Raw genomic sequence first — 20058 nt, forward strand, 5'->3', positions numbered from 1 at the left:
CTATTCAATCATACTATGCTATGTTTTTTTGTCATGCTATACTATGACTTTTTTATCATGCTATACTCTGACTTTTTATCATGCCATAATATGACATTTTTTATCATGCTATACTATGACTCTTTCATCATACTATACTATGGCTATTTTATCATGCTCTCCTATGACTTATTTATCTTGCTATACTATGTTTTTTTTAAAAAAAACGCTATACTATTACGTTTTTATCATGCTACACTATGACTTTTTATAACATGCTATACTATGACTTTTTATAACATGCTATACTATGACTTTTTTATCATGTTATACTATGATTTTTCTATCATTCTATACTATAACTTTTTATCATGCCATAATATGACATTTTTTATCATGCTATACTATCACTTTTCTATCATTCTATACTATGACTTTATTATCATGCTATACGATGACTTTTTTCATACTAAACAATGACTTTTTTATCATGCTATACTCTGATGGTTTTTTATTATGCTAGACTGTGACTTTTTATCATGCTAGACTGGGACTTTTTTGTCATGCTATACTATATTTTTTTTATCATACTATGATATGACTTTTTTCACGTTATACTGTGACTTTTTTATCATACCATAATATGACATTTTTTATCATGCTATACTATGACTCTTTCATCATACTATACTATGGCTATTTTATCATGCTCTACTATGACTTATTTATCTTGCTATACTATGTGTTTTTTTTAAATGCTATACTATGACTTTTTTATCATGTTATACTGTGACTGTTTTATCATGCTATACTATGAAGTTTTTTAACATGCTATACTATGACTTTTTTATCATGCTACACTATGACTTTTTTTATTATGCTATACTATGAAGTTTTTTAACATGCTATACTATGACTTTTTTATCATGTTATAGTATTACTTTTTTATCATGCTATACTATGACTTTTTTTTACCATGCTATACTATGACTGTTTTCATCATGCTATACTATGACTTTTTATCATGCTACTGTATACTACGACTTTTTTTAACATGCTTAACTATGACTTCTTTTCATCATACTATACTATGACTTTTTTTAATCATACTACACTATGCCTTTTTCTTTTCATGCTTTACTATGACTTTTTTATTGACATATTTATATCATAGTATACTTTGGCTTTAAGCCAAATATCTGTAATAACTTCCTGTTTCTATGACAAACTACAACATAACCTTTCCTGTCATCATTTGCAGATGATAAGATGCTAAATGGACAGTTCACCCCAATATCAAAATTGTACCTCTTACCTGTAGTGCTGCTTCTCAATGTATATTGCTTTTGTGTGAGATGCCAAATGTTGCAGAAATCGGGAAGTGTTTGAGAGATGTCTGCCATTTCTCAAATATAATGCAAAACTCAACAGCAGTGTCTCTTCTCAGAAATCATGATCCGGTTACTGAAGATGATCCACAGACCTTGTTGTGAGCTTTTTCAATTGGCAACAAAAGTTCACCCACTGACTGTATCACTGTGCAGAATGAGGCATGCATCTATTGCTATTTCACCTAGCACCACTGAGCTAACTAATGTACAGCTCAGCCGAGGAGGACACCATTAATGTTACATCTCGTGCTGTTATAGGCATAAGGCTCTCGTCCATAAGTAGATGCACGCTACCTTCTGTGCAGTGATACAACTGCCTGTGAAGCTCACCAGTTGATATATCATTCATACATGTACCTTGTTTGTTTCATTGTACAAAAATCAAGATGTAAAAACAACTATGTGTGAGTTATGTGCTGGAAATATTTTTAATATCAAGCAAATCCCTTCTAACATGTTTAAACTGTACTTAAAGAACTATCATTAAAAGTAAAACAAGTCCTCACTACACTTTGCTGTTGAAACAGTTATGTAGATGATGTTCTATCACCAAAAGCATGCTTATTACACTGTATGTTAGGTAGGAGTTTTACACAGTCTTTAATCTGACTCTGTGTGACTCTGCCTGACTCTGCATGCTAACATTAGAGATGCATCTGATGCTAGTCCAGGCTGTGTTGAGGTGCCTGTTACTTCAAACCCCTGTTGCTTGTTAGATTTCAGAGCCAAGGCTGAACACAATTAATGTACTGTAGTACAAAGAAACATCAGACAGATGACACCAGTGTCAGTTTAATTTTTCACATCTCAGTCAGTCATCTTGTTGTCTTTTCTTTCTTTACTTTTCAAGGTGTTTTGGTGAAGACACTTGTATTACCATCCCAGACATCGATGCAGTGGTGATGGTGTTGCAGCCCAGTGAGCCCAGGATAACCATCACTGGAGTGGAGAGACTAAACAAGCCAGTCTCAGACCTCAGAGCATCAGGAGGCGTAGCCCTTTTCCAAGACCTCCACATCATCAGCACAGTCACCAGGGCAGATGCCATCACACATCATGCAGGTATGGACTGTTACATGGTGGTGACCTCAGGCAATAGTTCAAAACAAGTGAAGAAAAATCTGTATCAACAGCACTAAAAGATTTGGTCTGGGAGTGGGAAGCCAGTGAGGGATCAGCATATTATTGCAGCATTCAGACTGTGGGGAAAAGGGGAAAAATTAAAAGGCCCAGGGCAGCAAACTTGTAGGGCATAGTATTTTAAAATACTTTTACAGAGTACATTCCCAGTGAGAGGCTCCAGCTCCAAAAGGCAGCAGTCTAAGCTTACCTCACAAGGTGGGAGATGCATACCTCCCTGCAGGTAGAAAGCTGTCTTGACTAAATATTTCAGCAGTTTTTCATATTGATAATGTGTTCACTCATTCATGAAGTCCCATAGCCATGCAGTGCCACCTGTTTCCCTATCAAAACAAACCTCCAGAGAAAGTAAAACACTGCGTAAAGCCTCATGAGACTGCAAATCAGCAACAGTGAGCATTTCTTTCATCTAGTACAGCTGCACGAACTGTGAACTCAACTAAACAAAAGATTTGCTCTTGCTCTCACACTGCGTCATTCTCTAGCTTGGTGGAATTAAAAGTTTTCAAAACTCCAATAAGGAAGTTACCAATGAGTCCAAGTGATTCACAAGCATGGAAGTATTCAAATGCTTGAGTACAAGTATGAACAGACACAATAAAATACAATATAATCTGAATTTCAAGCATCTCTATCTTCTGTAATGTGACGAAGGCTCTGCCAACTGAGATCTAAATACACACCTCCAACCCATGAAGACACTCTGTAAGCTACCTACAACCATAGACTGTGTAAAATGATGAATGTAGCTACATTATGCCACCCTTTGGTTGTGGACTCCTGTTTGAAGCCTCAAGTTTGGCATTTCAGCTGTCGCCATCTTGGTTTTTAGTAGCCAGAGGTGACTATGTTTGGATGAGAGGGCAGAGCTGTAGAGGAGCAAAGGGTAGATCTGATTCACAGATGTAGCAATGTCTCGCAGACAGCCCGTCACTCAACATTGCCCATCCTTAAATATGTGTAATTTTGGGCCTTGATATAATTAAAATGGGTGAGTTATGTAAAGATTCATCCCCCAAAGTTGGGCATTTAACATGGTTGTCTAAAGAGACTGACTTTGTTTTGGAGCCAGCCTCAAGTGGCCATTTGAGGAACTGCAGTTTTTGGCACTTCCACGTTGGTTTAATTTGTCAGCCCAGGAGGTTCCTGCTTGCCTATAACACATTGTGTAATGGCCAAGGTCAGCTAGTCACCCCAAATAACTTTCCATCAGCCTTGCTGTCGATTAAACAATAAAAAAGCCCCTGCACTTAAAAAAGCATTTCTCTAAGGACCACCAATATAAAAGAGACTTCTGTAAAACTGTTGACAGGTCACCTCCGAGTTTAAACATAATCTCTTGTGAGTAATTTTCATTAAATGAATGCCATCTGGCATGGACTCTGATGTTCAGTTCTTTTATTACATCCATGATTTTTTTTTTTACATATTTGACACAAGGACACTGGATTAAAACTTATTAAAAAAATAATTGATAAAAATGTATTTCACTGTCTTTAAAAGTAAAAAGGTAAGTTTGGCAAACTGCAGTTCAAGTATTAACAGTAAAATTATATTACTGTCCTTTGTAGAAGGGATACTCAACCTGTGGGACACAGGCCGGATCTGGCCCAAGATTCAGTGCCAGGTAGCCCACTCTGTCATTCTGTAATTCACAATGAAAATAAATTGAGTCACACTGATTTTTTTTCTTGTCATATCAATATAAATCAGGGGCCAGGGTGCATTTTTTTTTTTAAAAAAAAAAGCATAAAAATAGAGCCTGTTTATCAAAAGGGGAGGACCCTCAAATCCTAGAAAAGCCCCTGCATTCATCTGACCTGTGCAGCGCTGCTGCGACTGGTCATTTTGCGAAAGTGGCCCCCAGGCAAAGCAAGTTCAATATCCCTGCATTACAGTATAGCATTATTATAACTATTGCACAGGCACGTAAGCAGCATTTTAATGATTTAGTTTGTCTATTTTTGTATAATGACAACATCTTTTGTTTGTACAAACTCAATAAGTGACCACTTACTATAGCTTTCATATAACTGAGATGAAGTACAGTATTTTCTCTAATGCAGTGGCTCCCAACTGGTGGGTCGCACTCCAAAAGTGGGTCGCTGGTCCATTCCGAATGGAGTGCAAGTTGCTTGCAAACATTTCATATTTGTAAGAAACCCACTTTACTTTTAAGTACAGTGAATTTTTAGCACAGAGCTTTTATTTTGAAGTGCCATTTTCAGCCGTCGAGTGAGTGACTAACGGACAGCTATTTAACAGAGACAGCAAACTAGCTTGACGACATGGCTGGACGCAAGTGTGACTCTGAATGTTTTTACCTGTGCGGACCTTGAATTAATGATTAAGGAGAAATCTGGACCAGCTGGGAAACACTGGTCTAACGTAATGAAGTAGGAGTAAAAGGAAGAAGTGCTCGTCACAGTCATGTTGAACATGAGTACAAAACTTTTACTTAAAATACATATTTGTACCACTGGTTTGCACTTACAGCTGTATTGTAACACTATGAGATACAGTTGAGGACACGTGCCCTTCTCGTCAGCAGTAATCTACAGTGTAAGCTACAGCCTTTTGTTCCATGCAGCTCCGTCGGCCTCGCCAATGTGTTGAGTCAATTTCCTGCTGTACAGTCCCTCCACTCTCCTATCTGTCCCCGTGTGACTGCAGACGCCCTCCTGCTGAGTAAGACTTTCACCTACCACAAGACTGATTCCCAGGGTCACACCGCCTTGACCGTCGCCAAAATGAGTATGACATTTAAATCCCGACGTCTCTAGTCTCGTCCAACGATCTGACCACCGAGGCAGGGACAACCCGCCTCGGCCCTGGGCCCCTGCCGCTGGCGGCCAATTACGAGCAGATAAGCAGAGCGAGAGGGAGGTTTTAGCTCTCCATTGTGTGTAATGCGGCGAAGGAAGAAGAGCAGAAAGTGGCATTGCTTTCAGGAGTCGGTGGAGCTCTTTCTGCTGGTGAAATAGAGACTGCAGCTGGGGGGAAGAGATTAGCTGGAAGCCAGAGAAAGACACAGAAATGGAAAGAAAGGGAAAAGAGAAATGAGGAGAGAGTGTGTGTGTGGGAGAGGGAGGCACGGTGAAGTTCCATAATGAACAGATTTTGTGTTCTCTCGGGGCTTAAAGGATTTCAGATAAATCACATATTTCTTTTGCAGGGCATGCAGTAAGTTTCTTTTGGACCCTGTTAATCACCCCCTCGCCCTCTTCTATGCTTTGTCTCTCTCTGTCATTCATTTGTCTTTTTATTGAGTGTGCTCAGCACTCCATCGCTCCTCTCTCCATCTTTTACTACAGTATATTTTCAAGGCTCACTCCGATGCCTTTACTCAAAGTCAAGGTCATCAATTCTCTTGTGAACTCGTCGTTAATACTCAACATTTTGACCCATGTTCTTTGCAGTCGTCTTCTGTTCTGTCTCGTCTTCTGCTGTGCTTTAGAGTTTTTCTTTAGCTTCCATTTCAGCAGCTCTCCCAGTCTTTCTCTGTTTCTTTTCTCCTCTTTGTAATTCTGTCTAAGGAACCCAGTTCTTTATTTCCATCTCACCCTCAGTGTAGTACAAACTGTTCCTGGGACAGTCCTGCTCTCAGGCTGTACTACTACAGTGTACTAACTTGTGTCAGCTCTTTCTTTGGTTCTCCATTCAAGTCAAAGCAGCATGTAACACCAAGCAGGGCAAAGTACGCACCAGACTGAGGAACAGTCTGTGACAAGCCGCAACTGCAACCATGAATTATTACGATTAAACCAACCAATAAATTGAATAAAAAAAAGCACATAGACTGTTATAATAATATCTTTCCCTCCTGTGGTTTAACATGTAACAGCATGCGTTTTGCAAATGAAAGAAAAATGAAAGAATAAGGTTGAATTTTTGGGAAGGTACATTATATCTTACAGTGAGACAATGTGACCTTTGCTAAACAGCGCCCACTGTGGCCTCAAGTTGTACTTACAGGTTAATGGTACATTTAATTCACCTCCATTTTGTGGTAGTTAGCAGCTTTAAAGACATCAATATCAGGTAATCTGGCCGAGGGAACTGGAACCTAAAGGTGGAAGAGAGAGGCACACCATCAGGTTGTGACTGGTACATTTTCTATAAACTGTAAACCCCCTTAAACCTCCCTTAAAGGCACTACACATTGCACTAACAGAGAGCGGAAGAGCTTGCATGTGCCAGTGACGAGACGGTGAAGCTGCAGCAGCTAGAGCAGAGAGCATGAAGTTAAATGTATTAGTGCAGTGAGTGTTCAGGCTATTTGACTGTAAATAAATGCTACAGCTCCTTAAGACCCAAGTCAAGTTCCTGTATCTTGCTTGCCACCTGAAGGGGGTTAGCCCCAAAGTTAGCAAGCAAAGTTAGCCTCCCATTAGAACCTGACCAAGTGCACTTTAAGTGGGCTGTTGAGGTGGACCAGCTATTCCCATTGTAGTTACAATCTCAGCCGCTCCTAAACAAGTTATAGAGAACGCCTGGCTGTTGTGTCTTACTGGAGTTAGGGAGAAAATGATTGACTCTAACTCCAAATTTACTGGATGTTATTCTAATTGTTACATAATAAATTAGTGTTAAATTATTGTTGTTGGGTTAGGGTTTTTTATTATATGACTCTTCTTTGTGGAGTTGAGCTAAAATTAGCCACTATAAGCCTCTGGTCATACAAGACCAACTAATCCTGGTGCAGCCAAACCAAACCAAAAGTGTATTGATTGAATAACAGTATGCTGCTTTGTTGCTTACGAGTCAACTGAGCAACAGCAGAAAAAGGCTGGTTTAATGAAAACACAGCACTCTTCAAAGAGATATTTGAAACTGCATTACAGTAGTCTAGTTTAGTTTTTACTATTGATTATCATTATTATTTGTATTGAATAATTTGGATCAGAAAAACTCCGTAACAAGCTGAAACACACACACCTCTGCCCTATAATCACCTTACAAGGTGTTTTCAGTTAACAGACATTGGCTTTTTTAAACATCCAGCAGACACAGAGCAACCTTAGCATTCATTTATAATGCGTTTCCGGCCACCGGACAAATGTTAGTCAAATATTCACTGCTTTTTTTTCTTTTTTTTCATCAAATTCTGAGTAAAAAATTCTGTCTCTTTAGTGGTTAAAAGCTCCACTATGTTTAACTGCTAGTCACTAATTTAGTCTGTTTCCAATTTGGTGCTAACCTGGAAATCCAGATGCCCCGCCCCCAGCAAATTCAAATTTGCAGTGCACAGGGATCTGGCCCCGACGAGCAGAGCCCGCTAAATCACCTATCGGACCGATCAGATCAGTCTATCTGACAGAGGCGGGCTCTGGGCGGGCGTAACACGATGAGGACAGTGCTGCGCCGTAGGAGTCGAAAAGTAAACAGCCAAGATGGCAGCTGCCGAAGGGCCGCATCCATTCAGTTCAGCTTTGCAAGAAACGCTAAGCCAACTACACTTATCTTTTTTTCCTTGAGAGAGGAACAGAAGACTGCCCTAGAAGCCTTCACTTCCAGGAAGGACGTTTTGCCGTTTTGCCGACGGGATACGGCAAAAGCATAATATCAGTTATCCCCCACTGGTCGGCAGACAAATAGGGCTTAGTGCAATGAATATGTCACCTTGTTTTTTACTCTGATTGGCCATCATGCTATCCAGTTGCGTGCAGCTGCATTTTATATGCCTCAGTTAGTGCCGTCCCTTGGGTAGGAAGGGTGTATCGTGAGGGCCAGACTCAGAATCTTTTTAGATTTGAGTCTGGATTTCCAGGCTAGTTTGGTGCTGCAAAACTTGAAAACTTACTAGCCGCTCAACCAAAACTAAGAGCTAACAGAGGCTATAAAGCGATGTAAAGCTACATTAAAGTTGTCCCTCCTAACCCCTTCTTTAATGAAAGCAACAATGCCAAACCAGGCATGCCTTTAAAATGAACGCCTTCATACACAAAGACGATACAGGAGCTTCTCTTCTGGAACGCAACTTTATTTCGACTTGTTTTGCTCATTTTCTCCCTTTCCTCCACCTCATCTCTGCCTCCCCTCAGAGACGCCCATCCAGACACACACACACCACATATCTGACTTTCTCCGTTGGGAAGCTGTTAAATGGGCATATCCGGTTCCCTCCCCAGGGAGCGTACAGTGAAGGAGCAAGCTGGGTAGCAGTGAGAGGTGGAGGCTAGTACTTAGCAGGCTGTCGAGGAGCCCCAGCAGCCACCCAGCACTGCTGTGATGGGAGCTGTCTGAGGGGACTTGTTACCGCAGCAGCTCACGGCGCTGTCTGTGTTCAGAGGGTTGGCGAATAATTGGAGTCTGAGCATACGAGCAGGTGTGTTGTGTCTTGTGCTGTTTGAATTATTGTGCTTCAAGGTGTTGAGGGGTCTCTCCCACAAATGTTGTGGCATGGCAGCAGTAATTAGACTGTCGGGCACGGGTACAGACATTTACACCGGTCATGTTAGAAACAGTATATTTGATTTATTCTTATTAGTTTAATTCATTTTAGTGAAACAAAAAGTCAAGGAGAAGGTTTTTAAAAATGTGCTTCTAATAAAACTGCAGCAGTTCATTACAGTGAGAATATACTCTAAACCACAAACAGAAACTGCCCATCAGAGAAATTACAGCATTGTGTGTATGTGTGTGTGTGTGTGTGTGTGTGTGTGTGTGTGTAGCACGTCGACAGGGATTGCTCGAGGAGATTATTCACAACTTGGACTACTGTGACATCCTGGTGTTGGGGGAGGAGCTGAGGCCAGACGAGGAGTCCCTCCAACTGCAGCGCAGCGCTCTACTTGGAAAACACCTGGACGCCACTAACTCCACCTCTGGCATGTCCATATATGGTAGGTTACTATGGTAACAGCACCAAATCTGCTAGTGATGTGTTCTTAGCTGGTTAGCATGATAACATCATCGCTGCTATTGCAACAACAGCTTCTCTCTCTTTGACACGTCCATAGATTTACTTAAAGCTTCCATGTCTAAAAGTTGTTTCTATCCTCCAACTTTCCACTTGTCTTTTTCTGCGTGTAACAACTACAACAACACTCTGCTGCATCTTCCCACAGGGGTGGACTCCATGTCCAACTATGAACAGGTGATCCGACAGGTGCGCTACTATAACTGGCAGCCCGGACAGCTCACAGAGAGAAGGTTCCGCCTCACCTGCTCGGAGCTCAACGGACGCTACACCAGCAACGAGTTCAACCTGGAGGTCAGTGTGAGCTACGGCTTGACTGATGTGATGTAAATTAATAATTTCTTTCTTTATTCACTGGTTCCAGCTGTCCAGCTATCTGAGTATCTTTGGGTATTGCTTTAACTATCGGTCCGTAAAACAAGCCATTTGAAGATGTTGGCCAAGGCTCTGGAAAATTCTGCATTTCTTTTAAACTACTTTATGACATTTTATAAATTAATGGAGAAAAAAATCTGTGAATTAAACCAATAATGAAAATAACTGTTCATCCAGCTTAATACAATTGTCCTCAGCACTTTCAGTTGTCAGATTACATAATATGTGTAGAAATAAAGATGGCAGACTGAACCTACGTGGATTATAGGTGGCCTCACCACCTCTCCTACATAGGAGCAATATATGATATATATATATATATAGATATATAGATATATAGATATATATAGATATATATAGATATAGATATTATATTTGGGTTTTTGTTAGTTTGTTTGTTTGTTTGGGGGAGGTCTTTTTGTTTATCTTTGTAGTTGTTATACGTCTCTTTAAATTAATTTTGTGCCTGTTCAGGAATGTTTTTATGATAGGTTTTTTTTTTTTTTAATCTCTATAAAGTCGTTTTGTGTATTTTTTAGGCATATTTGTTTCATGTTTGGTCATTTTGTTTATCTTAGTAGTTGTTCTGTATCACATTAAAGCCATTTTTGTGTCTCTTCTGTGCAAATTTGGTTCATGTTTGGTCGTGCTGTTTACCTAAGTAGTTGTTTTTATTGTCTCTTTGAAGTCGTTTTGTGTCTCTTCTAGGCATGTTTGTGTCATGTTTAGTCATTTTGTTTATCTTTACCTCCGCCAAGGAGGTTATGTTTTTGCCGTTGTTTGTTTGTTTGTCTGCAAAATAACTCGAAAAGTTCTGAACGGATTTTGATGAAATTTTCAGGAAAGGTTGATAATGGGACAAGGAACAGATGATACAATTTTGGTGGTGATCAGTCGAAGCAAAGTGGATGAAATAATGAAATGGCGGGAAATCCGAGCTGCTTGGTGGAGGTCCGCTCTCTCCGAGTGCTCTAGTTGCAGCTGTTTTGTGTCTCTTTGAAGTCATTTTGTGTCTCTTTTAGGCATGTTTGTGTCATGTTTGGTCATTTTGTTTATCTTAGTAGTTGTTTTGTGTCTCTTTGAAGTCATTTTCTGTCTCTTTTAGGCGTATTTGTGTGATGTTTGCTCATTTTGTTGAGGATTGTAGTTGTTTTGTGTTTCTTTTGGGCGTATTTGTGTCATTGTTGTAGTTCTGTTTACCTTAGTTGTTGTTTTTTGTCTCTTTGAAGTCATTTTGTGTCTCTTTTAGATATAGTTGTATTATGTTTGGTCATTTTGTTTATCTTTGTAGTCCTTTTGTGTCTCTTTGGGGTCATTTTGTGTCTCTTTTAGGCATGTTTGTGTCATGTTTGGTCATTTTGTTTATCTTAGTAGTTGTTTTGTGTCTCTTTGAAGTCATTTTGTATCTCTTTTAGATATATTTGTGTCATGTTTGGTCATTTTGTTTACCTAACTAGTTGTTTTGTGTCTCCTTGAAGTCATTTTGTGCTTCTTTGAGGCATATTTGTGCCATATTTGTCCTTTGGTTTATCTTAGTAGTTGTTTTGTGTCTCTTTGAAGTCATTTTGTGTGTCTATGAGGCATATTTGCGTCTTTTTTAACCATTTTGTATCCTTTTGTGGTTGTTTTGTGTCACTTAGTAGTTCCTTTGCATCTCTTTGTCATCATTTTGAGTCTCAAACTGGTCAATAAATGTTAATTCAAGTGACATTTTGCAGGTGAAGGCCAGGGGGCTGCTGATACTTTGAGTCCCTGGGTCTGTGCCCCGTACTGTTCAGTTATCCATCCATGGTTTCAAGCATTCCTATAAGGAGTGACAATTGAAGCAAATATCCCTGGAGCTGACAGGCAGCTCCAAAATAACAGATGACATTGCACTTAATTTGCAAAAATGAAGCTATTTTTAAAAATCATTAATATTGCTTGTGATAGTCAGCGATAGTTCAGTAACGGCAAGTTGTCAGTAGAGACAATGCTGCGTCTTACAACCAGCTGGACCTGCTTGAGATGGCAAAGAGCTGACTCAGCCCAGACGTCTGGCAACACTTTTATTTCCACACTCAAGCTCAGTTTAATGGAAACCTTATAGAAACTCTGGTTATGACCAGCCTTGATAATATGAACCTCCCAGTTAAAATGTGCTCTTTAAATTCTGCACCTTTAGATTTTGGGGCACGAGTACACCTTAAACAGCAGCTAGACACACAGACACAGCCTGGTTCAACACATCAATAAAAAGGCACACTGCATCAATGAACACTAAATCAGGCTTCTCACGTACACCTGTTTTACACCGTTCTTACTTGACGATGTGCCAAAATCAGCTCAACATGGCCACAGTTTGTTTCTGTCCCTGGTCTGAACACTATTTGACTTATTCATACAGTCTTTGGTGTTTATTGGAGAGAACACAATGTTTCACTAGACACAGTTGGAACCTTGGAGGGTGTCTGTGAATCTAGTTTACATTTAATTTCCTGTATTGAGCTGACCCTGTCCCCAAAAGGCATAAATAGATTGCATTACATCCCCATTTCTCCTGGCCTCTCTCTAAAATCTTTACTTTATTCTGCCCCCACTATATAATGTGGATGAGTAAAGGCTAGTTTAGGCATACAGACGGGAGACAGTGGGACAAATTGTAAAATATATCTCAACAAATCATCACTTCTGCTTCATCTGTTCCCAACCAGGTGAGCGTACTGCACAGTTCGGAGTCAGGGGAGCATGTCAATCACATGATAGCCCCGCCTCAGTACATGCAAGTGGTCCACCACCCATCTATGATTCATGACCTGTACCCCAGCCACGGCTCAGGTAGGAAAACACTCTCTAATTCCTTTGTAAACAATTGTGTTAGATTAATTTTGTCCTTTCTTATTTCATTTGTTCCATCCTTATCTCCTGGCATATTAATATCCCACCCTGTCAGGTCAGATCACATCACATTACACTGAGATACAGTATACAGAGCTACAGAGGAGTGAGGTAGCAATGTTTAACAGTCTATAGCAGAGGTTCGCAAAGGCCGCTTAATCAGTTCCTCCAGGATGTGGTAAGCATGCAGTTTTGCCCAGTCACCCCAGCTTTACTACAGATTTGACTATTTAAAACAGTAAATTCTGATTTCATTGTAGATCTGTGTGCAGTTTATTGATTCTTTTTATCTCTATCATGAGAGTACCCTGGGACAGTTCTGTCAGGGCTAACTTTAGCATCACACACCTAACATTACCCAGTGGTTATTAACAGGTTTAATGACAGAGTCGAGCCATTTTGGTGTCAGTATGAGATTACTGGGACCATCTAATAGCTCGCTGTTAGATGTTATCTGCTGATGGTCCTTAAACACTGCATCAAACAGCAGTAACAGCCCCTCCCACCATCAGAGTTAGATTCTAAGTCTGTGGGAAACACTAATAGGCTCAGAATCTGAGACAGCGCAGCAACTAATTATGCAATTTTCACCTGTCCTCGCAATTTCATTTCAAAAAGCATCTAAAAACAGCATGACGTGCATTGCAAATCAGACATTTCGGGCCACAACAGTCCCAAAACCAGCCTGCGAGATCCTGGAGGGACGGCATGACAAACTTCCACAGGTTCATGTCAAAGGTTCATATAGTTCGTGGATTAAGTGACTGATTGACACAAAGCCCCAGAACCATAGTCACAAACACTGGATATTAATGATAAGAAGAAGCGATGGCTAGGTGGAGACACAAGTCCTTTTTAGATAGGAATTTTGCAAATTTCTAGGAAAGCCCAATCAGTCTTCTTTCAGCATTGGAAGTATAAAAACAAAATCAGGGAGTGCAGCAAAATGCCGCCTACCTACTTTTGTTTATACAGAATGTGTCTTTTCGGGGCAATGGGGGTCATGAGCAAGTAACAAAACGTGTAGCTCAGCGTGTGACGTAAACAGTGACGTGGGAGGGAAGCTGCGTCTGGTCAGTCCTTCGGTGATTCTCTCATAAGTCGGCCCGTTCTTCATCATTCCCGTCATCTGACGGTTAATGGCCTCTTCGTTTGCGAGGGCAAGGAGGGCGTGCAATTCCTTGTCTCCCCAGTTACTGATCTTTACAGTGTCTGTCAGGTTTGTGTTTCCCTCTTGCTACTAACTGCTCGCTAATTCCTGCTATCAGCTGTTTCCTGTTCATCCACCGCCAGTGGGTCGCACGTGTCATCAAAAGCTCCTCCCACAAGTCATCAACAATCCCTCCCGTTGCAGAGGGCCACCTCGGTCTGTTTAAACCAAAAAGGGTTCCGCCAATATGTCTACCCCACGAGGCAGAAAATTGGGCACCTCAGATCAACTCGCCAATCTGGCTCTGTGTGTCTAAACGCTCGCAGCTTGCCGGCAAAACGGCCCAACATCCGCCGAAAATCTGGCAGTGTAAAAGGGGCTTTTGAAGTGTTGCATGCCATCAAAGGGGGAAATGCGACAAGGAAATATGTCAAAGTGCAGGACTGTCATGCACAGTTTAGCAGTATAAATGAAGCGTTAGCTACCTTGCTAGTTAGCTACCGAAACATGAGCGTACTTAGTTTTTTGTCGTGCCTGTCATAAAGAAAAATACCATAATGCATTGAAAAGACATTAAAGCAAGATAATAAGATGGTTATCGTAATTTCTAGATCTTTATTAACTAAGAAAATACATAGTGGGGTTCTTTTGTTGCTAGTGCAGCCATCTCGCCGATAATTTTTCACAACAGTCCGTTTGAAATGTGTCCCTGTACACCCTCAGCTGTAGCCCTAACACTTTGCCCTACCCCTTTATCCCAAGAAGAATGGGGACACCCTCCCCTCAGATGTGAACATGCAAAAAAGAGCAGTATGGACTCAGTTGTAGATGCAAGGGGTGTGTTGGGATTAAGCCTTAATGTGACTAAATGTACGAGACGATTTCACAAAACACTGATGGGCACTTGGACACCTTCAAGGACGGGTGGAGAAGTGCTGAGGATCAGACCCAGGAGCTTCTCGCTAACCACTGAGCCACAGCTGTAGAAGAAATGAGCCTGGAAAGAGTGTTTATGTCAGCTATCCATCCCGGGGTAAACACGTCTGAGATCCAAGGGAACATTCGGTTTCGCTTTCTAGTTTGTTTATGGTTCTGTTCATCTGACTGCTGCTCAGTGATAGGGAGCAGCCGAAAGAGGGGCCCCTCTCAAATGATGCAGCGGGGTTATTCCCCTCCCTCGGTGCATATGAGTGATCTAAAGTAAAGAGAACATGGTGAGGAGGAGAGACATTGGTCTTAATCTACCACACTGGATTTAATTATTCATCAGACTTTAATGGATTCTACTTAGAGTCCTGGAGAGCTCAGTGGCCAATGCTGTTAACAGCCCTGAGAGTTGTGTGTGTGTGTGTGTGTGTGTGTGTGTGTGGGTGGGTGCATGCCTGCCTGCGTGAAAAACATAGATTTGTAGTTGTAGCTTCAGCCGTGGCATGTTTGTAGCACGTGAATGTTTCAGATGATATAATTCTATATGTAGAGTACAAAGTCAAAGAAAATGTCAGTGTGTGTGTGTGTGTGTGTGTGTGTGTGTGTGTGCGCATTTACACTCACCCAAGTTACTCTAAGGGGCTGCATGAAGCTTCACTGCGAGGAAGATCAAAGGCCGTGGATTTAGTGTGAAAATCTAGGGAACTAGACTGAATCAAATGATCATCTGAAGAGTCCTCTGTGAGTCTCACTCTCGTTAAACACACACTCACACACACACACACACACACACACACCAGCAGGGACTAGTGGAGAGAGGGCAAGCACAGAGAAGTCGTGTTATTTCAGTAGGCTGGAGATCAGAGCAGAGGAGAGAAGCATTTTAGATCAAGAGAAATCCCTCAATGTGTGTTGTGGTTATGCTGCTAAATAGGGCTTATGATACATCACTGCAGCCATGTACTGCGCTGGGACCTTAATTAAGTGTTTAAGTTGTTTTTTTTTTTGTTTTTTTTTTTTTTAAACAATCTGTAAGTTAAGGGAAACTTAAAGGGACAGTCCACCCCAAAATTAAAAAAAAAAAAAAAACATGTTATATTTTAGCGCAATTTGTCAATCTGGTTTGCTTTGGTGCGAGTTGCCGAGTGTTGGTGCTATCAGCCGTAGAGATGTCTGCCTTTTCTCAAATATAATGTATCTACACAGCACTTGGACTGTGATGCTAAAAGTCCCCAAAAAGAGCAGTGTCTCTTTCCAGAAATCATGACCCAGTTACTCTAGATAATTCACAGAGCAGTTTCATGTAGGAACTATTTTCTTTCTACCAAACTACAGCCGCTAACCTTATCACTGCGTAGACAGAAAGGTACACCAGTGGTCAAAGTTTTCGCCTGATAACAGAAAAGTCAGGGCATCACTGAAGTTATTACAATTCGTCCTGAGTGGGACATAACTGTTTGAACAACCTTTCATGGCAGTCGATCAATAGCTGTTGAGGTATTTCAGTCTGGACCAAAGTGATGGACAGACAGGCAGACTGACAGACTGACTGACATCGCTATCCCAAGAGCCACACCGCAGGTATTGATCAGTGTGGGGATAAAAATACACTGAAAACAGGCCAAAAAGTAAAATTACAGTATCAGAAAAATCAATAAGCTGTCACAACAATAATTAAAGATCGCAATCATCGTCCTGTTTAAAGTTTAAAAAGGCCTTTTGTACGATAACATGAGAAAAACATATTCAAAAAATCAATAGGGTATCACAAAAGGCGATCAATATCCAGGGTGCCAGATAACCACAACAACAGCTGAAGGGAAGCCTCAGCTTCAGCAAGAAAAAGAAAAGAACAATGATTCATCTATAGCCGGGCTGGAGAGCGTGTGTTGCGACTGGGTGTGGAGTGTGAAAGACATGGGCAGGGATGGAAAGATGCCGCTGAGTTGCATTATGGGATGTGTAGTACCCCTTCTCCTGCTCCTTGTCATGGACTAATTCAGGATATATCAGCCTCTGCTGCTGTTTTTTGTTTTGGTTTTTTTTCTTTAAATTTGCCTTTTGCACATTCCCCAACTGCCTCATGGTTAAAGGGCAATACTAGATTACTGGAGTTTGTCTTTTAAGGAACAGTGTGTAGGATTTAGTGTCACCAAACAGTGAGGATTGCAGATTGCAACCAGATGAAATTTCTGTGTTCATTGTTCATGATGTTTTTACTGAGCTGAATTATCCACAGAGGTCTCTCTTTCTCCCCAGAACAAACAGACTGGGTGATTAAATCTGGTAAAAACATTGAATAAAGCAGTTTCACATTACAGTTATGTTACAGTTTAAGCATCGTTCTCCAATGCTCTTTGGCTTGTTGCAGACAGGCCACTTGCAAAGCACCTGCTACTCTGGGTTCACCTTTTGTCTTTGATAACTTAAAATCCAGATGTGCAGAAGGTTTTTAACCAGGAGGCGAATTATCTGCAGAGGTCTCCTCCTCTTTAAAACAAACAGACCAGGTGATTTAAACTGCTAGAAACACTGAGTAAAGCAGTTTCACGTTACAAATCAGTATTTTCAGATGCTGTTTGGCTTGTCGTGGAGGGGCTGCGAACTAAAGTGGCCGATGTGGGAACGTAAATGGTTCTATCTATAGCTAGTGTTTGGTCAACACATTCTCACTCCGATCTCGTAACATATCAACATTTGCTCATGGACTTTTCACGTCCAGATACGAAGTGAAAAGTACCCTGGGTGCGTTGGTTGTTGACGTTCTGGGAAACCGTGTCAACTTCAGCCTGTTACATGCATTGTCTTCTTTGAATATACACTTCCGTTTTTTACAGGAAATATACCGTTTACATACAGTCTCTTTGAAACTAACCGCACTAGGCCGGTACATACAACAATGCAAACTGATGTGTTTTTTGCGCCAACATCTAAAGCACGTGGTTGGGTTTAGGAAAAAAGAACAGGGTTTGGCTTTAGAATCTTACGCGATGCGAATACCGCTCTCCCAGGTGAAAGCCTGTGTTTGTTGGATACATCTACCACCCCTCCAGCCTGCCCCACTCAGACTTTCGCCACCTTAACTTTAGTTCTTGTCTCGTCACGTTTCCCCCTGAATCCGCCAAGCACCATTTAACTACAGTATAACAACAACTGGCTGCATATCATGCCGATGTTAAAGGACAGCTTTTTTTGTTGGTGTCTGACGCCGCAAGTCACTGCCCAAGCACCGGATCTTGACAATTTAGGAGTGAGGCCGCGTCGGTTTGGTTTGTCCGTTTTAGGCAGTGCAACATGGTGGACTGAGTGGATTAGAACCTGCTCCCTATGTAGATATAAACAGCTGATTCTAAGGTAACAACAACATAACAAATCTTATTTTAAGGGGATTATTCCATTTATGTCAATATGTCATCCTAAATCCTACACACTGGACCTTAACGTATGTGAAAAGTGTGAATCCAAACACACATGTTCCAACAAAATAATTCTTACCTAGTGAACGTCTTCTGACCAAAATACTTTTTAAAAAATGAACTGAATAGAGGTCGACAATGTGGTGGATATTAATGAAAGCATATGGAGTGACTCAAGCAACAGTCCATTCCATTTCTCTTACTCTCACTCTCTCACTCTTGTCGTCCTCAGCCATGCCGAGTGCCGCCACCGTGGTAATTGTGATGTGTATCGCTGCTCTGGTGGTGGTTGTGGTGCTGGGCATCTATCGCATCCACCTGACCCACCAGCAGGAGGTCAAGCTGGCAGAGACGGCTAAAGAGGCGGACGTGACCTGGGACGACTCGGCTCTGACGATCACTGTTAACCCGATGGAGGTAGGAGGGCGGGGACTGGGAGGAGTGTGGAAGGATGCTGTCAGGGTGGGGAATATGACAGATTAGGGGATAACTAAAAAGCATTAGTGACTGGAATATCTCCAAGAGAAAAATAGATATCCTCATGCTCTGCTCTCACATTTATCTGGAGATATTATAATTTATTACTATTAATACTCATTTCTGATCATTTAGTTTCTGAAACACTGAATATTTCTCACCACAGAACCTGGAGGAGCCCCAGGCTGCAGAGGAGGAGGCCAGCGAGGAGGAGGAGGAGGAGGAGGAGGAGGAAGAAGAGGAGGAGGAGGAGGAGGAAGACGAAGAGGAGGAAGAGGATGACATCACCAGCGCTGAGTCAGACGACAGCGAGGAGGAAGTGGACGTCCAGCTACCCAGGATGCAACGCCTGAGCAAGAGGGGCCAAAACTGGGACAAAACAACAATATCTTATTGAAACACACACTCACAGTCACTCACATGCACACACACATTCTGCAGCACGTCCATACTGAAACCTCAAATCAGATGGTTGAAACAAAAAGACTTTATGTGATGTTGATGCTCTAAAAATGAGGTTATACCCCCCCCTACTGGAAGACTCCACTGAAATGCAAACAGTGCAATGATTTAACCTTAGCCTTGTCAGAAAACCTCCCATTTTCTACAGCTGATAAGAAATAATACGACACTAAAACTGCTCGTCAATCAAAAGCCTTTCATCTGTCTTAAAGGGACAGCTCGCCAAATTTCGGGCATCCCCTGAGAGCTGTCTTTCATCGAGTTATCTCTCTCCCATTACAGTCTGCACCACAACTACGATCCTTAGAGAAATAGAGTTGTTTGAATCTCATTATGTCGATGAATCCCTGCACCATACATTCAGTTTGTGTCACATGTGTTCCACAGTGAGATTTCTGATGTCCCATGAAAATGCAAAACAGTCTTTATTTAAGAAAACTGAGTTGCAAAAGTAAAGAAACTGACTATTTTTGGTTTGTATACTTCATGTTATTTATCAGTCTTTATTCTAGCCTACGCGGCAAAGCCAGGTGATTTTACAGAAATAGCATATTTTCAATGGTACTCAAAAACAACAAAAAAAAAAAAGATGATCTGTGTGTAGTCATGGTGAACTAGCCGAGGGGTCTGAGTTCTGGGTTTTTGGGAAAGACAGAGGAGTCTCCTTGTAAATTTTTATACGCTCCTTTCTTGTAAATATTGAGTATAGTAGGTGACCCCCCCCCCCCCCCCCGACCCTCACCTCCAGCCCCACCCCACTCCCTAACACGGATTTCTCCACCCAGAGACCCTCTTCTCCACCTGTATACAGCACACATGCCACCTCGTCATATGTATGTACAAACCCTGAGCCGTCAGCCTGCAGGAGTCACCACTGAACTGACCCCTCGGTCCTCTGTGTGTGTTTCAGGTCATTCCAGCTGACTGTACGTTGGGTTTGTT

At 41.4% G+C, this 20058-nt stretch overlaps 1 protein-coding gene across 1 annotated transcript in view; it reads left to right on the top strand.

Annotated features, from left to right (window-relative positions):
* LOC117260077 (calsyntenin-2-like) overlaps positions 1 to 19419 on the top strand; it is a 373596-nt gene extending 354177 nt beyond the window's left edge. Inside the window, exons 12-17 of the mRNA XM_033631954.2 lie at positions 2221 to 2432; positions 9185 to 9355; positions 9581 to 9726; positions 12501 to 12624; positions 18410 to 18594; positions 18821 to 19419. Coding sequence (XP_033487845.2) covers positions 2221 to 2432; positions 9185 to 9355; positions 9581 to 9726; positions 12501 to 12624; positions 18410 to 18594; positions 18821 to 19051 — 1069 coding nt within the window. The 3' untranslated portion in view covers positions 19052 to 19419. The remainder of the gene's footprint in view (positions 1 to 2220; positions 2433 to 9184; positions 9356 to 9580; positions 9727 to 12500; positions 12625 to 18409; positions 18595 to 18820) is intronic.
* Positions 19420 to 20058: the final 639 nt, after the last annotated feature.

This window comes from Epinephelus lanceolatus, chromosome 4 (genome assembly GCF_041903045.1).
Source record: "Epinephelus lanceolatus isolate andai-2023 chromosome 4, ASM4190304v1, whole genome shotgun sequence".
Taxonomy (NCBI): Eukaryota; Metazoa; Chordata; class Actinopteri; order Perciformes; family Serranidae; genus Epinephelus; species Epinephelus lanceolatus.